Here is a 21,124-nt window from a genome sequence, read left to right on the forward strand (position 1 = left end):
ATATACCAAATTGCTTAAACGATCGATCAGGTCTGGAATCCTTATTTTTCATGATCTGCACCTAATCAATTCTAGTAATTTCTACCACCCACAACTACCCACAATGCAAGAAAATCATCAAAAATATTCACTCCTTTCAGCTTGCATTACATCAAACACAACCCCAAAACCTAATTCATTAAATCAAAATCAAAACCCAAACCCAATCCATAAAATCTTAGTGGATAGAAATCTAAAATACAAAGAGGAGTAACACCAACCTAGATAAAATGTCAGGAGGAGGAGGAGGCATAACTTCACCGGCTATTATGTCTTCTAGCACTTTCAAAATATCTCTTTCTTTGTGTAATAAGGAAGAAGAAGATGTAAAGGAAGAAGAAGATGTAGAGGAAGAGGAGGAAGTGGGCTTCGATTTTGCTAAGAAGACCAGCAAGAAGGCATGTTGTTAATGGCGAGAGTGAGGGGGCAAATTCTTTGTTTTGGGTTTGGGTTTCTTTGCAAAAAATTTGGGTTTTTGGGGACAAATATAATTTTTTTTAAATGACTAAATGCTTGATTAAGCCTAATTAAAACATGATTAGTGATTACTTAAACTTAATCATAAATAAGCTCATTTGTAAGGACTTTAAAACTTGATGGCCTTTTAATTAAAGTCAAACTCAATATGGCTTTCTAATAGACTGCCCCTAAGTTTTGGAATAGGATATTTTACATCCTTAATTGGTAGACAACTTGTGAAAAATTATTCAAACACATAATTTTGGTATAATAACTAATATACCCTGTTGTGAAAAGAAACCAATATATGATATTTATGGCAAGATCAAAATATTAAATATATTAAATGATTTAAATTTATTAAACAATAATACTATACTTACAAAGAAATTTTACAAAGATTTTCATATAAAGTGGACCGCAGGTGGCAGTAAAATAATGAAAGAGTGAAACAAAAAGTCAACTTATTAAATTCACTCTTCCATTCATTTTTGACACACACTTTGTATGAAAATCTTTGTAAAATTCCTTCGTAACGTGTAGTATTACTCTATTAAATTTTGACAGTTCAATAAGACATTTGGAAAATAAAAAACTTACTTTTTTGTTTAGTTGTCTATATTACCCTTATGATAGTTATTTTTCACAAAGGTGTGTAAGTTTCATTCTTAAACTGTCAAGTGTAATTGTTTTATTCTGAAACCTACCGGTCTCCTTTGTTTTTCTAAACCTTAGGGGTGTCACTAAAAACCTCGGTATAACAACCACAAAGCACACAATTTACTTTACACAGACACCATTGAAACTGGTTTCAGAACGCATAATCTGCTTCAGATTAAAACTGCAATATCTCGGATATGATACTCACAGGTAGCAATTCTTTCTATTTTATTTTTATATTTATTTTTGGGCCATGACACTTGAATGTCAACATACTGATACTCAAAAATATATTTCTTCTCAAATTTCATAACAACATCATGTATGAAAGGAGAAATTAAACCCTGTGCCATCCATAGTTATAATCATATTTCATTCGCCAAATACTCATGTATTTTGCATATATACATTTTTAGTAGTTAGCAGCTTGATCCTGGTGAAGAGGAGGATGATGATGGAGGTGCTTCCTCAAAGGTTAAGAGATTTGTGGAATAAATGGGAGCTCAGGGCATTGGTTTTCCTTAGCCTTATCTCACAAATTGTTCTCATCATTCTGGGCAATCGCAGGAAGTATAGTTCCGGTGTATTGATTAGATTTATAGTCTGGTGTGTCTATTTGCTGGCAGATTCTGTAGCAACCATGGGCCTTGGCGTACTCTTAAATAATCTAGGAGAAATATATGAGAATGGTGCTTCTAAAAATCTTGACCACAACGACGAGCTTACCACATTTTGGGCACCATTTTTCCTGTTGCACTTGGGTGGTCCTGATACTATTACAGCCTATTCTTTAGAGGATAATGAATTGTATTTAAGGCACCTATTTGGACTACTTGTCCAGACAGTATCAGCAATATACATCTTTCTCTTGGCATGGAGTGGCGCTCATCTTTCATTTCTAGCAATACTCATGATTTTGGTTGGGTGCGTTAAGTATGGAGAGAGGACATGCACACTTTGGTTGGCTAGCAGTGGTCAACTTAGAGACTCTATGCTCACTGACCCTGATCCTGGTCCCAACTATCCCAAATTCATGGAAGAGTTTAGTTTGAAACGTGAAGAGGGGTTCTCTGTGGAGGCAGAAGAAGTGAAAGATGCTCAGGTTGAAATAGATGTATCTGCAGCTAGATCAGAGTCCTCAGCTGATGACAACAACATACTTAGAGCCCATGCCTTTTTTCAGACATTCAAGTGTCTATTTGCGGATCTCATCCTCAGCTTCCAGGATCGCGACAACAGTCAGTCTTTTTTCCAGAAATTGTCTCATGAAGATGCGTTCAATGTGATTGCTATCGAATTAGGTTTCATGTATGATTTACTGTACACCAAAGCAACTGTAATTCACAGTCGTCGGGGTTTTGGTCTCCGCATAATCACATTCAGTCTCACCTGCATGGCGTTTCTGATTTTCTTTTTTGCTGACAAGAACAATTATGTCAAGGTAGACCTTTTAATAACCTTCTCCTTGCTGATTGGCGCAATACTTTTAGAAATATATGCAGCCTTTTCTCTATTTCTCTCAGACCATGCCAGTCTATGGTTCAGTAAGCATAAGAAAATTTCAAACTTAAAACTCATAATTACCTTTCTGGAACCAGTAGTTAAACTACCAAGGTGGTCTAATTCCATGGGGCAATATAGTCTTACATGCCTTTGTCTCATAGAGAAATCTGGGCCTAACAAAATCCTGAAGCGCTTGCACATGGATCAACTCTGGGAAAAGTACCGCTATAAAACTTGTAAAGAAGTGCCTGAAAATCTGAGAAAGATGATCTTCAAACATGCCCTGAAGAAATGTGATAAGTTTAAGGAGACAAATAGCAGAGACATATACACGAATAGGGGAATCCGCTCGCTTCAGAAGTACTATGGCGAGACTAATCCTAGTCCTTTTGATTGGAGCATTACGGAGGTTGAGTTTGATCAGAGCATCCTTATCTGGCACATTGCAACTGAACTTTGCTATTACTCGGGCACTCAGGGCAAAGTTTCAGATATTTCAGATTACACCAATCGAAAACTGAGCAAGCTTCTGTCACGATATATGTTGTTTCTCCTTATCATGTATCCATCCTTGTTGCCAGTTGGGATTGGCCTTTTCAGGTTTCGAGACACTCACTCTGAAGCCAGGAATTTTTTAGAAGAACGAAAGTCCAATTTTTCTAATACCCAAATTCACGTCATTGATCAGAGAAAGAGAAAAAGAATTGAAGCTTGCAGGATGTTACTGAAAGTGAAAACTTATGTCCCGCCCAACAAAGTGAAAGGAGACAGAAGCAAATCAGTGTTATTTGATGCATGCAGGGTAGCATCAGCACTGAATGAAGAAATTTCAGACACAAAGAAGAGATGGAAATTGATCAGAGATGTTTGGTTGGAGATGTTAACTTTCGCTGCAAGTCAGGGTCGAGGAAGTCAGCATGCTAGCCAGCTGAGACGTGGAGGAGAGCTTCTCACTCATGTATGGCTTCTTATGGCACATTTTGGTATGACCGATCAGTTCCAAATAGCTCAAGGCCATGCCANAATGTTACTGAAAGTGAAAACTTATGTCCCGCCCAACAAAGTGAAAGGAGACAGAAGCAAATCAGTGTTATTTGATGCATGCAGGGTAGCATCAGCACTGAATGAAGAAATTTCAGACACAAAGAAGAGATGGAAATTGATTAGAGATGTTTGGTTGGAGATGTTAACTTTTGCTGCAAGTCAGGGTAGAGGAAGTCAGCATGCTAGCCAGCTGAGACGTGGAGGAGAGCTTCTCACTCATGTATGGCTTCTTATGGCACATTTTGGTATGACCGATCAGTTCCAAATAGCTCAAGGCCATGCCAGGGCTAAACTTAATGTGAAATAGTTGCAGGGTTTACCATATTAGTGATCTGGATTCAAGATTATGTGTAATCAAAATTGTATGCTGGTGAAGCATATTTTCATAATTCTCTTAAATTAATTTTTAGGAAGACCAATTTTTATTTTAAATTTGTCTTCAAACTTGATTTCGTAAGTAAAAATGTGAACCACTATAGTTGGTTCATATAATTTTAGTCTAATGTAATGAGTCCAATGGTAAATATACATGTCAGTAAATCTTTAGTAAGAATTAACTTCTTGATATAAATTTAGTCATGATTATATATATTCACCATTGAATTCATTATATTGGACTAAACTATTGGATTCATTACATTTGATTTACAAATTCGATCCAACGGTGTATATGCATAGTTTGACAAATTACAAACTATTGGATTTAATTTTTTAGTTGTGTGTCCATTATGTTTGTTACAATGAAAATAAAATAATATGTATAGAATGGGTTAGTAGAGATTAATGTTTTAATGGGTATATTGGAATTCAAAAATTAAAATAGGGATATTTTTGAAAATGTCATTTAAGACAAATGAATAAGTCTTTAGTCTTAAGTTAAAAAGCCAGAGGCTCCGTTTGGTTCAAAATTTGGGGGTTTTAGGAAAAGTTTTTTGAAAAAAGTTAAAAAAAAGTTGAATTGGGGGGGTATTACGATGTAGGATTTATAAATTAATAAAATACTCTATATGTTTGTTTTTTTACAAAGTACCCCCTATAATAAAACATTAAAAGTTAACAAAAATACTCCTAACCCACCCTCAAACACCTCCAGTCGGCCACCACCATCGGAGGTGGCCGGAGTCACTTTATGGGCGCATGACCAGCTGGATCTTGCCGGCATGCGCCGATATGGCCTTTTCCGGCCAGATCCACAGTGGATCTGGCCGGCAAAGGCCAGATCTACAGCCAGATCTGGCCGTCAACAGCCAGATATGGCCGTATCTGCTCTCAACGACGGCCAACAAATGGTCGTCGTTGATGGTCAACGACGACCGTTTGTTGGCCGTCGTGACCGAGTGTTACGGCCAAAGATCTGGCCGTATCTACGGTCAGATCTGGCCGTCAACGGCCAGATCTGGCCGTATTTGCTCTCAACGACGGCCAACAAATGGTCGTCGTTGATGGTCAACGACGACCGTTTGTTGGCCGTCGTGACCGAGTGTTACGGCCAAAGATTTGGCCTTTTCCGGCCAGATCCACGGTGGATCTGGCCGGAAAAGGCTAGATCGGTGCACTACCTGCCAGATTCAGCCGGTAGTGCGCCATTCTACCAAATTCCGGCCATTTTCCGGTAGTGGTGGCTGGAATCTGGTAAATGTGGATTGTTGGGGTGTTTTTATAATTTTAAAAAAATATTTAGGGGTATTTAATTAAATTAACAAATTTAGAGGGTTTAAAAAAAAAATAATATTGAAAATAGTATTCCAAAAAATGAGAGATTTTTGGTATTTTACTGTTTAACTTTTTTGGGAATACCAAGAGTAGTATTCCCAATCTTGAACCAAACGAAGCCAGAATTTTTAGCTTTTTTCATTAACAGAGACATGAAAGAGTTTCATCAGTCTTAAGTGATTAAACCAGAGAGTTAACAACCTTTTTCCTCCCAAATAATGGTTTAATGACATTTTTCCATCCACATGCCTTTACCCACACCACCACCATTCTCTTCCCCAATCATCACTCACCAAAACTTCTCAAACCTACTCTCGTTGACCTTCTAATCACTGACAATCAAATGATGAGGGTTTTGGTAACTGTCCCTCCAAAGTCATATTCTGATCAATCTCAACCAATAAAATCTAATCTTCCACCACCAAAATACTCATCCGCCTCTCCTCTTCAATAGCTCCAACAAAATGGACGAGTTTGCTCTTTGTTCACTGTTGTAATATAAAATCAGGTAATAAAATGATATTTTGAAAGTTTGTGAATAGGAAAGTGTCATTAAGCCATCATTTAGGTAGGAAAAAGTCGTTAACTCTAAACCAGACAACTCACAAATATTTTAATATAAAAGATTCATCAAAAAACTTATAATTTTATGTTTTTTATAACACAACAAATCTCATTGCAAAACATTTTTCTTTATTAAACTATCCTTTTAGTTTTGAAAACTATTTTAACTTCATCGTAATATATTTGAATAAATATAAAAAGATTTAGGGTTCATGAAGAGGGATGTCAAAGGCATTATTAGAATAAAGAATTGATGCTAAGATATACGGATAAATATGCAATTATAAAAATTATAAAAAAAATGAGGCTTCTTTAATCCAGTGTAATAGGGAAAGAATACAACCACTCTTATGATTTTACGGAGTTCCATGGGCTTATAAAATGTGCTTTCATCCAAATTTCGAGGGTTTTCTAATGTGAGCGAAGACTAATGACAGTTGTAAATTGCAATTAACAAAGACCTAATATTATAATTCTTATCATTAATTAATTACTTAGTTTGTCGCCGGATGACAGGAATTTAGGCTAGCCAGAGATTTTAGGTTCGAATCCTACTAAATGATCACTATCATATTGACATCGTGGTCACAAAAAAAAAATTCAAATTGATCTTAAGTTTCATTTATTTAATTGTTAATTAATTTAAGTTAGATGCATGACTAATTAAATGTTATTAGCAGGCAACTCCTAATTAAGTTTCAAGTCTTTCTTTTATATTAATACAGTTTTGGTCAGCTATTGTGTGAGCAAATTATCGAGTCTTCTAGATCTTTATTCTCAAAGATCTGGACAACCTGAACATAATTTTATATAAAAAAATTATCAATTTTGTCCCCGTAACTTTAGATTTTTCCTTTGTCCGCCTCATATTTTGAACACGACACTTAGACCCATCACATATGTATCTGTCCTCTCTAACCCCTTTATTCATTGAACATTACTTTCAGCCCCCAAGAAAAAAAATTCACATGCATTCTCTGATTTGTAAACAAATTTTAAATATATTCATGAAGAAAAATGACACAAGAAAATGATTAAATTTAATTATTTAACTGACAATATTACACTTATAACCTAATCTCATAAACTTTCTCTCACAACTCTGACATAATAGTTTGCAATTAGTCAACTCGCAAATAGGTTATATCTACTTGTTATAGGTCTTATCTGTCCAATTGCGAACTGATCAATTACGAGTTGTTTTATTGAAATTATGAGAGAAAATTTATAAGATTAGGTTATAAACTAATCTTTATTTATTATTTAAATGATGTTGTCACCTATTCATGCTATGCAATTTACTTAATAAACTATTAATTATCACATGCATCCTTTGAACCAAAAGATGCAATTAACAACGACTTGTCATCATCCTTTAAGTTTCATTGTTTATTCCGGGTTTTATGGGTCTTTAGGGATTAAAAATCAAATGTTACTATTCCAAGATGAGGCTGTTGGCAATTTCAATTGCACCCTTAAAACGGTAAAACCTCACTTACTAAACTACCTTATATTAAAATTTCAAAATGTGGGTGTTAAAATCTTGAGAAAACTCAAATATACATACAAAGAGTAAACAAAAAATAGCTTAAGGCCATGGATGCCAGGTCTAAATTTAATGTGAAATAGTTGCAAGGTTTCCCATATTAGTGATCTGGATTCAAGATTATGTGTAATTTCAGTTTTGTATGCTGATGAAGCATTTTTTTAATTCTCTTGAATTAATTTTTTGGGAGACTAATTTTTAATTTGTCTTCAAACTTGAATTCAAAAATAAAAAATGTGAACCACAAAGGGTTGGTTAACGTCATTTTGGTCTAATGTAATGAATCCAACAATAAATATAAATGTCACTAAATCTTAGTGAGAAAGTCTTGATATAAATTTGGTCATGATTATATATATTTTTCGTTGGATTCATTATACTAGACTAAAATGACATTATACAAGAGTTAACTCGAACCAAAAGATATAAACACCATATTTGATAAAAATATAACTTACGAAATTTAAGAAAATCACTTTGTGCAATTTGGGCTTTAAGTTAAATAAATGGGCTTTAGTTAATATAGTGGGCTTAAGTTAAGTAATAGGTCTTTATCTAATTGCAACATTGGAAATAACACTTAATTTTCTAAATATTGTTTCAATTAATTATTTTTTTGTGATTTTTTTTTTTTTTTTGATAACAATCCAATAAAATTTAACTTTCTTCTTTATTCCTCATTAATATGTGAAGTACTTTTATTTTGTATTTTCAGAAAATCCAATAAAATTTAACTTTCTTCTTTATTCCTCATTAATATGTGAAGTACTTTTATTTTGTATTTTCAGAAAATACAGAACCTTGTTTTCTCCCTAATCGTATACAACCCAAAGGTAACAAACATCTTTTTAGTATTTTAACTATTTTTAAAATTCATTTATCAAATTACATTGAGTTCTGTTATTTTAATGTATTTCTTTAAATTGAATTAGCAAGAATATCAAAATATTATTATTCTTTTTAAACTCTTTTTTAAATGTTATTTTGGAAATAACATTTNCTTAAAAAAGTTATAAACAACAGGTCAGCTTAATTTTAGAGCTTATAAACTAGTTTAACCAACTTATAAACTTAGACAAACATCCCCTAAGTCTTTAGTCTTAAGTTAAAAAGCCAGAATTTTTAGCTTTTTTCATTAACAGAGACATGAATGAGTTTCATCCGTCTTAAGTGATTAAACCAGAGAGTTAACGACCTTTTCCCTCCCAAATAATGGTTTAATGACACTTTTCCATCCACATGCCTTTAAAATACCATTTATTACCCAAATTTATACTCCATTTCCAATTCCAGGCACTATTGCAACCCGACACTATCACCATTCTCTTCCCCAATCATCACTCACCAAAACTTCTCAAACCTAATCTTATCGACCCTGTCAATCACTGACAATCAAGTGATTAGAGTTTTGATAGCTGTCCCTCCAAATTCATATTCCGATCAATCTTAACCAACAAAATCCAACTTTCTACTATCGAAAGATTTATCGGTCTTCCCTTTTCAAAAACCCCAACAGAATGGACGAGTTTGCTCTCTGTTCACCGTTGTCATATAAAATCATGTAATAAAATGGTATTTTGAAAGTCTGTGAATGAAAAAGTGTCATTAAGCCATTATTTGGGTAGGAAAAAATCGTTAACTCTAAACCAGACAACTCACAAATATTTTAATATAAAAGATTCATCAAAAAACTTATAATTTTATGTTGTTTATAACACAACAAATCTCATTGCAAAACATTTTTCTTCATTAAACTATCCTTTTAGTTTTAAAAACTATTTTTACTTCATCGTAATATATTTGAATAAGTATAAAAAGATTTAGGGTTCATGAAGAGGGATGTCAAAGGCATTATTAGAATAAAGAATTGATGCTAAGATATAAGGATAAATATGTAATTATAAAGAAAAAAAAAATTGAGGCTTCTTTAATCCAGTAATAGGGAGCGAATACAACCACTCTTATGATTTTACAGAGTTTCATGGGCTTATAAAATGTGCTCTCGTGTACTCAATTGGGTTGGGTTCTTTGTAATTTAGTCAAATTATTATATCATGCCCATCCAAATTTCGAGGGTTTTCTAGTGTGAGTGAAGAGTACTAATGACAGTTGTAAATTGCAATTAACAAAGACCTAATATTATAATTCTTATCATTAATTAATTACTTAACTTGTGGCCGAATGACAGAAATTTAGGTTAGCCAGAGATTTTCGGTGCGAGTCCTACTAAATTATCACTATCATATTAACATCTTGGTAACCAAAACCAAAAAAAAAAAAAAAAAATTCAAAGGCTGCGTTTGTTTCAGTTTTAGGAATACTACTTTTAGTATTCCCAAAAAAGTTAAACAGTAAAATACCCAAAAACTCATATTTTTGGGAATATTACTCCCAATATTATTCAATTTTTTTTAAACTCTTTAAATTTGATAATTTAATTAAATACCCCTAAATATTTTTTTAAAATTACAAAAACACCCCAATAATCCACATTTACCAGATTCCAGCCACCACCACCGGAAAATGGCCGGAATCTGGTAGGATGGCGTACTACCAGCTGAATCTGGCCGGTAGTGCGCCGATCTAGCCTTTTCCGGCCAGATCCACCGTGGATCTAGCCGGAAAAGGCCAAATCTAAGGCCAAAATCTGGCCGTTGACAGCCAGATCTTTGGCCGTAACACTCGGTCACGACAGCCAACAAACGGTCATCGTTGACCATCAACGACGACCGTTTGTTGGCCGTCGTTGAGAGCAAATACAGCCAGATCTGACCGTAGATCTGGCCTTTTCCGGCCAGATCCACCGTGGATCTGGCCAGAAAAGGCCATAGCGACGCATGACTGGCAAGATCCAACCGGTCATGCGCCCATACGGCGACTCCGACCACCTCCGGTGGTGGTCGCCTGCTGGGGGTGTTTGAGGGTGGGTTAGGTGTATTTTTGTTAACTTTTAATGTTTTATTATAGGGGGTATTTTGTAAAAAAATAAACATAAAGGGTATTTTATAATTTATAAATTCTACATCGTAATACCTGCCAAATTCAACTTTTTTTTAACCTTTTTCAAAAAAAATTTCTCAAAACCCCCAAATTTGAACCAAACGGAGCCAAATTGATCTTAAGTTTCATTTATTTAATTGTTAATGAATTTAAGATAGATGCATGACTAATTAAATATTATTAGCAAGCAAGTCCTAATCAAGTTTCAAGTCTTTCTTTTATATTAATATAGTTTGGTCAGCCCCTTTATTCATTGAACATTACTTTCAGCCCCCAAGAAAAATTTTTCACATGCATTCTCTTTGATTTGTAAACGAATTTTAAATATATTCATGAAGAAAATTCACACAAGAAAATGATTAAATTTAATTATTTAATTGACAATATTACACTTATAATCTAATCTCGTAAACTTTCTCTCACAACTTCGACATGATAGTTTACAAGCAGTCAATTTATAAATAGATTCTATCTATTTGTTATATGTCTTATCTGTTCAATTGTAACTTATTAAATTAAAATTATGAGAGAATTTATAAAATTGAGTTCCGAATTAATCTTTATTTATTATTTAAATGATGTTGTTACTCATTGATACTATACAATTTACTTAATAAACTATTAATTAGCACTCTGAACAGCTTTCTAGGACATCTCAACACGTGACAAGTGGTCTTTGTAATTTAATCAAGTCAAATTATTATATCAATTCCTAGGCAAAGATTATAATTTTTTTATAGGGTTAGGTTTTAGCTTTCCAATGTGAACGCATGCTAGTGACAAAGACAAAGGCACCCACATGCAATTAACAACGACTTGTCATCATCCTTTTAAGTTTCATTGTTTATTCCGGGTTTTAGGGTTTAAAAATGAGATGTTACTATTCCAAGATGAGGCTGTTGGCAATTTCAATTGCACCATTAAAACGGTAAAACCTCACTTACTAAACTACCTTATATTAAAATTTCAAAATGTGGATGTTAAAATCTTGAGAAAACTCAAATATACATACCAAGAGTAAACAAAAAATAGCTCGAGGCCATGGATGCCAGGTCTAAACTTAATGTGAAATAGTTGCAAGATTTCCAATATTGGTAATCGTGATTCAAGATTATGTGTAATTTCAGTTTTGTATGCTAATCTTGTGTAATGAATCTAACAATAAACATCATATTTGATAAAAATATAACTTACGAAATTTAAGAAAATCACTTTGTGCAATTTGCCCTTTAGTTAATATAGTGGGCTTAAGTTAAGTAATAGGTCTTTATCGAATTGCAACATTGGAAGTAACACTTAATTTTCTAAATATTGTTTCAATTAATTATTTTTTTGTGATTTTTTTTTTTAATAACAATCCAATAAAATTTAACTTTCTTCTTTCTTCCTCATTAATATGAAACATCTTTTTAGTATTTTAACTATTTTTAAAATTCATTTATCAAATTACATTGAGTTCTGTTATTTTAATGTATTTCTTTAAATTAAATTAGCAAGAATATCAAAATATTATTATTCTTTTTAAACTCTTTTTTAAATGTTATTTTGGAAATAACATTTCCAAATCTTGAAAATATTTTTAAAAAAAAAAAAAATTGTTTGAAATAATTTCTTTAAGATCTATTACAAACTTGCCAATTTTAATATCTATTCATTTGTGATTTACAACATAAATCATTAAAGAGGATCTTCTTTACCTTTTCCTTTCTCTCTTTTATGAAATTTCATCATATATCTTGTAATTCTTGGGAGTCTATAACAGAATATACTCTTAGTAAATCCATTAAGATTATGCTTTGTTACACAACTTTGATAATTTATGGGACACATCGGTCTCGACTGAGATAATTGAAATTCTATCATCTGCAGCAATAAAGGCTGTGCAAGTAGGTGTTTCTGGGATTATTGTCTCCAATCACGGCTAGATTATTCTCCGGCCACTATTCTGTACTTAAAGAGGTGACTTTTAGTTTTAAACTACCATTTGCGCTTCAATTTATTTTCAAGTTCCCATGAATTTAGAATGGATCTCAAAACTTAGTAAGGTGTGAAGGGTACTCTAAACTGATAAATACAGATGCTACACTTGATTTCAGCTAAAGGTTAAGAGATATCAGCCTGCTGACGATTAACATGGATGCCATATTAAGCAATGGATGGATGGGTGGAATGCAATGTGATCATTGATTTTATCCTCCATATAGTACAATTCTTCCCATATTTGTTCTCCAACTGATTCAACAGTTTAATTTCATCTTATTGTGTGCGAGAATCAAATCTAGTCAAGAATTTTGAAAGTTAAAATGAGACTTTATATCGAACTGCTGATCACATGTGTAAAACAACTGCTTTATGAAGAAAACGAAACTGAAGTTGCTCATACATTGTTACACGAGTCAATTGTATTTCAGACAAACCCAGATCAGCTTTAAAAAGTTAACTACAGATATGGTGCTTCAAGCTTCTACATGCACCATGAAAGACAAACATAAAGAGCAATAAAATCCCATCTACTCCTGAAGCCAACATAACAGCCACCGTCTCCTTCATCAACAATTCTTGCTTTGGGCACTAACCATTCCTGGCTGTTCTTCTGCGGGAAAAGACCTCCAATCAAGTACAAATCCTTCATAGTATCTTCCATTGGCTTTTGTACAATCTCTAACGTCCCAGAATTCTCCATTTCCTCTTTCAGATATTGAATTCTCCATCATCCCACAATTCTCTAACGTCCCAGCACAAATGGTATATAGACTATGATAATGTTCGAACTCATAATGGACAAGTATAATTGCCTAACCACCAAAATTCATGGCAGCCACTCCGACCTCTTCTCCGAAATAAAAAAATCAAAAGCCAAAAATTCCAAACTCATGCCCAATAAGGCGAACTCTCTCACCATTAAAGCCATATCTTTTCATTAGAAGTGTTATGCCTGGGAAAATAGGGTTGACATGGTGCCCAGTTAAGTGCGAAAGGTCAGACCTCGGGAAGAGTTTACTGGCATTCTGGCGCAACCGCGTCGTGTGATCATGGTTGCACCCACAGCTTGCTTCCGTCAGAATAATGGGTGCACGTCAGGCCAGCCAGGAGTTGTGATGATCCCGCGTGTCTAATCCCTACAGCAAATCAAGTGAATTACTCTAAAAGAAGGATTTGCACGGATCATCCCACCAACTTACAGATTCAGTGATCATTACCTCAAGGCATCCCACTATAAAATGAGAGCTCCTCTCTCATTAAGGGGATTCACACATTTACTCTTGACAAATCTCTTTCTCATTTGCACGGATCATCCCACCAACTTACAGATTCAGTGCCGATGCCATAGAGTTGTGGCTTTGCTCTCTGTTATTATCTGATAAACAACACTCCTATGGGATATCAAACTGCATCTCTGCTTTTTGTCTGAAGTCATAGACAAAAATAATTACATGGTTTAGTAGATTTGGAATTTTCCAGGATCAAAGCTCAAATTTTAAAGCTTTTGCGGATGAGACCACGGATGCTTCTTTATGTTGGAAGGTATAAACTGGTAAACTATTCCTTTTACAATTTGATATGCATTTAGGACATCTTACTAGTGAGTGGTTTCCGCAGGATGTTGGATGGTTAAGACCTATTACAAACTTGCCAATTTTAATCAAGGGAGTTATTTTTTGTGAAGACAGTAAGCTCGAAATTGATGGTATTCATATCTATTCATTTGTGTTATTTACAACATAAATCACCATAGAGGATCTTCTTTACCTTTTCCCTTTTATCTTTTATGAAATTTCATCATATATCTTGTAATTCTTGGGAGTTTATGACTGAAGATACTCTTATTTGAATACCTTTTAGCCCCTTTAGTAAATCCATTAAGATTATGCTTTGTTACACATGGGACATATCAGTCTCGACTCTTACAAGCATTTGTATAGGCTTGTGAGATAAATGAAATCCTATCATCTGCAGCAATAAAGGCTGTGCAAGTAGTTGTTTTCTGGATCATTGTCTCCCATCACAGTGCTCGTCAGCTAGATTCTCCAGCCACGATTCTGTACTTGAAGAGTTGATGACTATTAGTTTTACACTAACACTTAGATTTACTTGCAAGTTCTCTTGAAAACAAAATGCATCTCAAAACTTAGAAAGGCTGTGAACAGGACTCTAAACAGTGATGATTCAAACACTGAATTAAATATTGTTAGATATTATGGAACATTTAAGAAATATAGCTATAAATCTTTAGCGGTTTTCCAGGTTTCTGACATGTTGCCTTCCATAAACTAGGAAAGTCATGCACTTCCATTCATTAACTGACAACTTCTAGTAAATGCTATTATTAGCAGGTAGTTCATGCTGTTGAAGGGAAAATTAATGTGCTAATGGATGGAGGAGTGCGGCAAGGTACAGATATTTTCAAGGCCTTGACAGTTGACCCTCGGTGCACAAGCTGCACTTGTGATTTTCCTCTCTTCAGTTAACAGTTGGTGCCAGGTTTAGGAAAACATACAAATGCCTACGATTCTTGAACTGTTTTTCTCTTGAAATTTTATTGCTACTACTTAAATATATTAAGTGATACATGTTATAACAGATTGGAAGGCCTGTTATCTGTGGCCTCCCACAGGGCGAGAGAAGTCATCGAAATGCTGAAAGATGAGTTTGAACTCACCATGGCCCGTTTTGGTTGTCCTAAGTGTGAAGCATATCGCCAAGAACCATGTCAGAACAGAGCGTGATAGGCTCCACTGGATGCTCTAAGACTATGCTCTGATGGAGTAATGTCTTCGTAAATGGATGGATGGTTTGCACCACAGCTTCTGATTCTTTGAGGTTTATTTGTCATGATCGTTGATTTTATCCTTCATATAATATAATAACTCGACAAGTAAGATTACAGAATTGTATTGCCATATTATAACTGATACAACAATCTAATTTCATCATATTGTCTGTGACTGTGAAAATAAAAACTGGTAAAGAAATTTGAAGTAAATGGAAGTCTTCATTGAACTTGTGTATATTCATCATATGAAATAATATAGAGTTCACATATGTACAGGCATTGCTTAATAAACAACCTGAAAGTGCTCAATATTGTATAACAGACAAATCCAGATCAGCTTGGTAAACTATACCGTTAAAAAATTAATAGAGAATCAGCCTCTGAAGCTTCTAGAGGCACCAGGAAAGACAAAAACATAAAAGAGCAATAAAACCCCATCGCCACCTCATGCGGAGAAATGGTTACAACCTCCCTTCTAAGCAATTCTTGCTTTTGAGAACCAACCATTTCTGGCTTTTCTTGGCTAGTAAAAAGCCTTCAATCAAGAAGAAATCCTCCATAGTATCTTCCATTGGCGTTTGCACTCTCTCTAACATCCCAGCAATCTTCATTTCCTCTTTGAGATATGAAGTTCCATCCGATAACATCCTTGTGTTTGAGAGTTGAAGATTGCTCTTGTAGTGGAGTACATTGAAACTACAAAAGTGCTCAAAGAAAAAAAACAAAATATTCAACTATTAGAACAAGTTCTCAAGTTATAGTAATTTGGTACTGAAGAATCACTACAATCCTACAAAGCAACAATTAGATATAGGGTTACTGGCAACTATAACGATCTCCAGTTGTGTATTTTGGACCACAAATGTTATATACACTATGACATGCTCAAACTCATGATAGGCAACTTGTTTAAGAAATTGTATTTACAAAGGATAATTGCCTTACATCAGGAACCTTCTATTTCAGAGAGATGGAAAGGAAAATTAGTAAATAGATGGACATGACAGAGCTCACCAAGCGTATGACAGGCTGAGCATTTTTCCTTCTGATTCAAAAGTCAAAATTCTGGCAAAAGCCCATATTTTTCAAGGCTTTAAAGTGATCATTGCTTATGCTCTGACAGGTCTCGAAAGTCTGTCCATGAGCAAGAATGCGGAGTAAGTCAGTACTAAATTTGAAAACAATATCTATGTTGTGTCTTCTAATTGAATGATCAAGATCCGAAAACAGAGATAGCAGTTGGAGAACATAACTAACCAAATATTAGGTATTTGAAGCATGAGACATGCAATATACTGTTTGAGTCCTCTCCCGAAGGCTTCTCAATTTGTGGTTCTCCTGGAAAAGAAAGTACTAAGCCATGGTCAAATTATCTAGTGTGTCACGCACAATTTCCAGGAAACAAAGACAAAGGATTAGACTAACATAATGTACTCTTGTAGTCCGTAGGTGGTTCTGTATCTATCTTTATATATTTCCACTATTCCATACAACAAAATACACTAACTATAGCTTTCGGTGAGAAATTGTGACAAGAAACTTGCATGGTCTAGTAAGAAAAAGAAAGGCATTAAAACCAAATAATCAATTACTGAAAAGATAAAAAAAAAAAAAAGGGATAAAATATAAGCAAGAACGGTTCCAACCTTTGAGCAAGTGTAGACACAGGTTACACTTCATGGTATTTTGCATAGGTTCCTCTACATTGCAATATAAAAGAAAAAACATTTACATACATGCTTCTGTAGATGGAATTCCATGTCCGGTGGACCAATAAGGTCAAAAGAGAACAAAATATCTTGTCACGTGGTAATTTGTGCCAAATTTGTATAATACATCATGATCAAGCGCTAATTCTTCAAAAAATTCATAACAAGCTGAACTTTTTTCGCTGCATCATTTGAAAGAGCTAAATCAAGTTTGCATATTAAGAATACCTGTGAATATCCTATAACCAAAAAAATGCACCTCTATGGGCTGTAAAGGAATTTGCAGAGCAAGATTAGTACCAATGGAGACGTTCACTGCAAAAAAACTGCATAAGCAACAATACAACAGTAAGAGAAAGCCAGTGACATACGAATTCGGCAGCTTTCTATTACTGAATGTAATGAACTTATGCAATTACCAAGCAAAGCTATATATCAGTATTCTAGAAATTAAGAGTTATAATGAAGAAAGCAGCTCAATTTTCTGATGCTGAACATTTTGATGATCCAGTACAGAATGTTCCAAAGAGAGATCAGCTAACTAAAGAAGTGGGTATAGATTTCAAAGAGTTTCACCTATTTATCACATCTTTCTACTCTCTCTGGGAACAAATTACTAATTTCCTCGAGAAATCGAAAAACCCTGTCAGATTAATCATGATGATTAGCAAGAAGAATTGATAGGTAAAGAAGTACATAGAAAATGATATTAAATTCCGTTTGGCCAATTACCTTCATTTCTCACAGATCAAAATAAGGCAACAGGTGCTCAAGAAACCATGGCAAGTTAATGGAACTTAGCCACTCTTAATAACCCTCAATTGAAAAACATATGTTTTACATGATATCGTGTAGAACATCACTGCTTGTTCTAACTTGAAAAGAAAAGAAAAGAAAAGAAAACAATTAGAATTATATATCTTCATTTTAAGAATATATAAGCATAAAAATGGTTCTGTACAATAAGCTGCACTTATTTTTGAAAATAATATCAAAATGATTTATACAAATGAGACTACACGAAAGAGAGGAGAAGAAATTACCTGAGGGTCAAATCCAGTCTAACAGTTGTCTCTTTGAATATTTGAAGATTATTCATGATCAAACTTGATGTTTGGGATCATGCGCCAGTTTTCTCGTTCTTCCTTTCTATCATAACTCTGTTTCAGAGTTTTGCATGAGATAATCTTCAATTCCAGCTGACTGGGTTCCTGAGAAATGAAGTCGGGCAGTCTCTTCAAGTTGGGGCAGAATCCAATAGTCAAGAAACAAAGACTTGGCATAATTTTGGCATCCTTTTTCTCCTTCCACTCCTCCCATTCTTTCATTTTCTGAAATTCGAGATATTTTAATTTGGGGAAGGCAACGATTGATGAAGATGACGCTATGTCATGGCCATCTAGTCCCAAAAAATTATCTCCTACTTGTTTCACTTTCATCGCACTTCGTATAATGAGTGATTCAAGAGATGGTAATCTTCCAAAAGAAGGCAAATCCTCAAGGTTCTTGCAATGATCTAATGACATCAACCTCAACTTAGTTAATGACATAACCCAAGTGGAGAAAATGACTTTACCTCTGTAGTAAGATATCTCTACTTTCTCTACATTTGGAGGTGGTTGCAAGCTTTCAAGAGCTTTCTCATCAGCATTATTTGTCCCAGCCTTTTCTTCATCCTTCTGTAGCCTTACTTGATCCTCTTGGAAATTTAGATGCAAATCAAGGAGATTTTTCTTATTCTTCAGTTTAGCTTTCTCAGCCTCTGTTCCATCTGTCAAATTTCCCAACTTCTTTATGCCAAGAGATCGAAGATGATTTAAGTTTTCCAAATACTCAAGGCTACATGCTTTGCTAACATCACCACAATGAGTCACAATGAACTCGCTTAAGGTTCGAAGACTAGATAATCTCCTGACTCCTTTTGGCATGCAACTTATTGAAGTTTCATCATTCACCAAATGTCTAAGGTTGATTAACTTTCCTATCCCTTGAGGTAAATTTTTGAGATTGGTACATAAATGGAGCTCTAAGGTTTGTAAATTATATAACTCGCACAATGTTTCAGGCAAATCTTTTATCTTTCTATTCCTGGACAAGTTCAGATACCTCAAATGTATAAACTTTTTTATCCCTTTGGGAACTTCTTTAATTAAATCATACCAAACATTATCATGGTTACTCAAATCTAATGTCCTTAGACATGTTAACCGATCAGATAACTTTCCCAGATCTACATCACTCATAAAACCACCTCTAGGCTCAACCACAAGGCTACGCAATTCTCTAACATTATAAACAGGGACTGGAAAAGAGCCCTCTCTTTCAAATATTATCACTAAATGTGGAACTTTTTCATAAGAAGACTCTGATTTAGACTTTGCAGAATCATTTACCTCCATGATAAAACATTCATTCTTTGCAATAAATTGAGCAAAATCATATACTATATCATGCATCTTGCAACTTATTATGCTCCCATTATAAGTGTTTCTTTGAAAATCTTGAAAAAATGAGAGCATCACTAAGTTTTCAAAGTATTCTTCTCCAATTAACTCCATATCTTCTCTTCCTTCTACCTTAAGATAATTTTGGGACATCCACAACTTGATCAACCGACTTTTCTCTATCTCATAATTTTTTGGGAAAATGGCGCAATATGAGAAGCATTTTCTTAGTATGATGGGCAAATCATAATAGCTTAACAATAGAGGTGGGAAAAGCCCTTTTTGTTCTGCAAGTTCCCATATCTCACTATGCAAAACGTTTTTCCAATCTTCAACATTTCTTTTAAAGCTCAAAAGGCTTCCTAAAATCTTTACAGCTATAGGCAAGCCGTTGCACTTGTCCACAATGTTTCTACCAATCTCTTCCAAATTTTCACATTGTTCTCTATTATGAAATGCAAGTTGACAGAATAATGACCAATAATCCTCCTTGGTTAGTGTTCTTAATGTGATTGTGAAGGTGGTTTCTATCTCCATTACAGCATTCTCCTCATGTGTCTTCCCTTTCTCCGTTACAGCATTCTCCTCACGTGTCTTCTCTCTCTTCTTTACAGCATTCTCCTCTCGTGCAGTCACTAAAATTCTACTTCCTTGGCAACCACACTTAAGAGAATAATTCAAATGTTCCCATGATTTGAGACCTTCGATTTTTATGTTATCCAGGACAAGAAGAAATTTCTTCCCCCTAATAAATCGGCCAATATGCCGTAACACAGTTTCCAATTCGACCAGATCTGATGCATCATATTCCCTTAGAGATTTAAGAATCGCTTTGGCAATCCAAATCTCTTCACAAGGATAAGAAGCAGACACCCATGTTCTTTTGTTGAAACGAGCTTTCACCTCCGTATCATTGAACACTAGTCGAGCTAGACTCGTCTTTCCGATCCCTCCCAACCCACCTATGGAGATGACAGGGAGGCTCGGTGCTTGACTACTCTCACTCAACAATAATTCTAATAATTTATTCTTTTCTGCATCTCTTCCATAAACCTTTAACTGGTCAAGAAAAGAGGGATTCATTTCTCGTTCCAGTTTCCCCTCAATTCCCTTCAACATGCTAAAATTTAACTTATGTTTCTCCTTAGTGATATATTCCAGCGTTTTATTCAGGCTTTTGATCTTGAAAGCCATATCACGACGCAAAACCAGATGTTTATAATGACACTGCAGATACGAAGGAATGAGGGAGCATACCTTTCTAATAATAGGCCTCAAATCATCCTCAGCTCCCTTCTTGACCGCCGTGTTCCTCTCATCCAATGCGTCGTCAATGTCAGACAACGTTGTTGGTTTTATGAGCATGAATGTAGTCTTACGGGAGAGAAAAGGATAAAAACAAGAAAAGGAAAAGGGCTGAAATATTGCATTGTATTAAACTGAAAAATTACAGCAGACATATATACATGACAGACACTATTGCACCTAACCATAAAACATATTTTAGTCCAAAATGGCTTCCTAACCACACAAACTTAGCAACTTTGATTACATCACATTAATTTGATACAAAGTTGACAACCTAACTACATGCTGAACTCACCAAAATACATCACTTCAGCATGCCTACAGAACAGCAACGTGAACTGCTCCAGACCAGATTTTCAAA

General features: G+C 34.5%; 2 protein-coding genes and 1 pseudogene across 2 annotated transcripts; 2 read left to right on the plus strand and 1 right to left on the minus strand.

Annotated features, from left to right (window-relative positions):
* The first annotated feature begins 1,612 nt into the window (after positions 1-1,612).
* LOC116139493 lies at positions 1,613-4,154 on the plus strand. Its single transcript, XM_031425153.1, has one exon. It carries the CDS (start codon positions 1,613-1,615, stop codon positions 4,010-4,012), a length of 2,400 nt encoding a protein of 799 aa, XP_031281013.1. The 3' UTR covers positions 4,013-4,154.
* Positions 4,155-13,912: 9,758 nt separating this feature from the next.
* LOC116139443 lies at positions 13,913-15,331 on the plus strand (annotated as a pseudogene).
* A 2,771-nt stretch (positions 15,332-18,102) lies between these two features.
* On the minus strand, positions 18,103-20,820 carry LOC116139494 (disease resistance protein RGA2-like). Its single transcript, XM_031425155.1, has one exon. It carries the CDS (start codon positions 20,818-20,820, stop codon positions 18,103-18,105), a length of 2,718 nt encoding a protein of 905 aa, XP_031281015.1.
* Positions 20,821-21,124: the final 304 nt, after the last annotated feature.

Source organism: Pistacia vera, unplaced genomic scaffold, assembly GCF_008641045.1.
Source record: "Pistacia vera cultivar Batoury unplaced genomic scaffold, PisVer_v2 Contig351, whole genome shotgun sequence".
In the NCBI taxonomy this organism is placed as follows: Eukaryota; Viridiplantae; Streptophyta; class Magnoliopsida; order Sapindales; family Anacardiaceae; genus Pistacia; species Pistacia vera.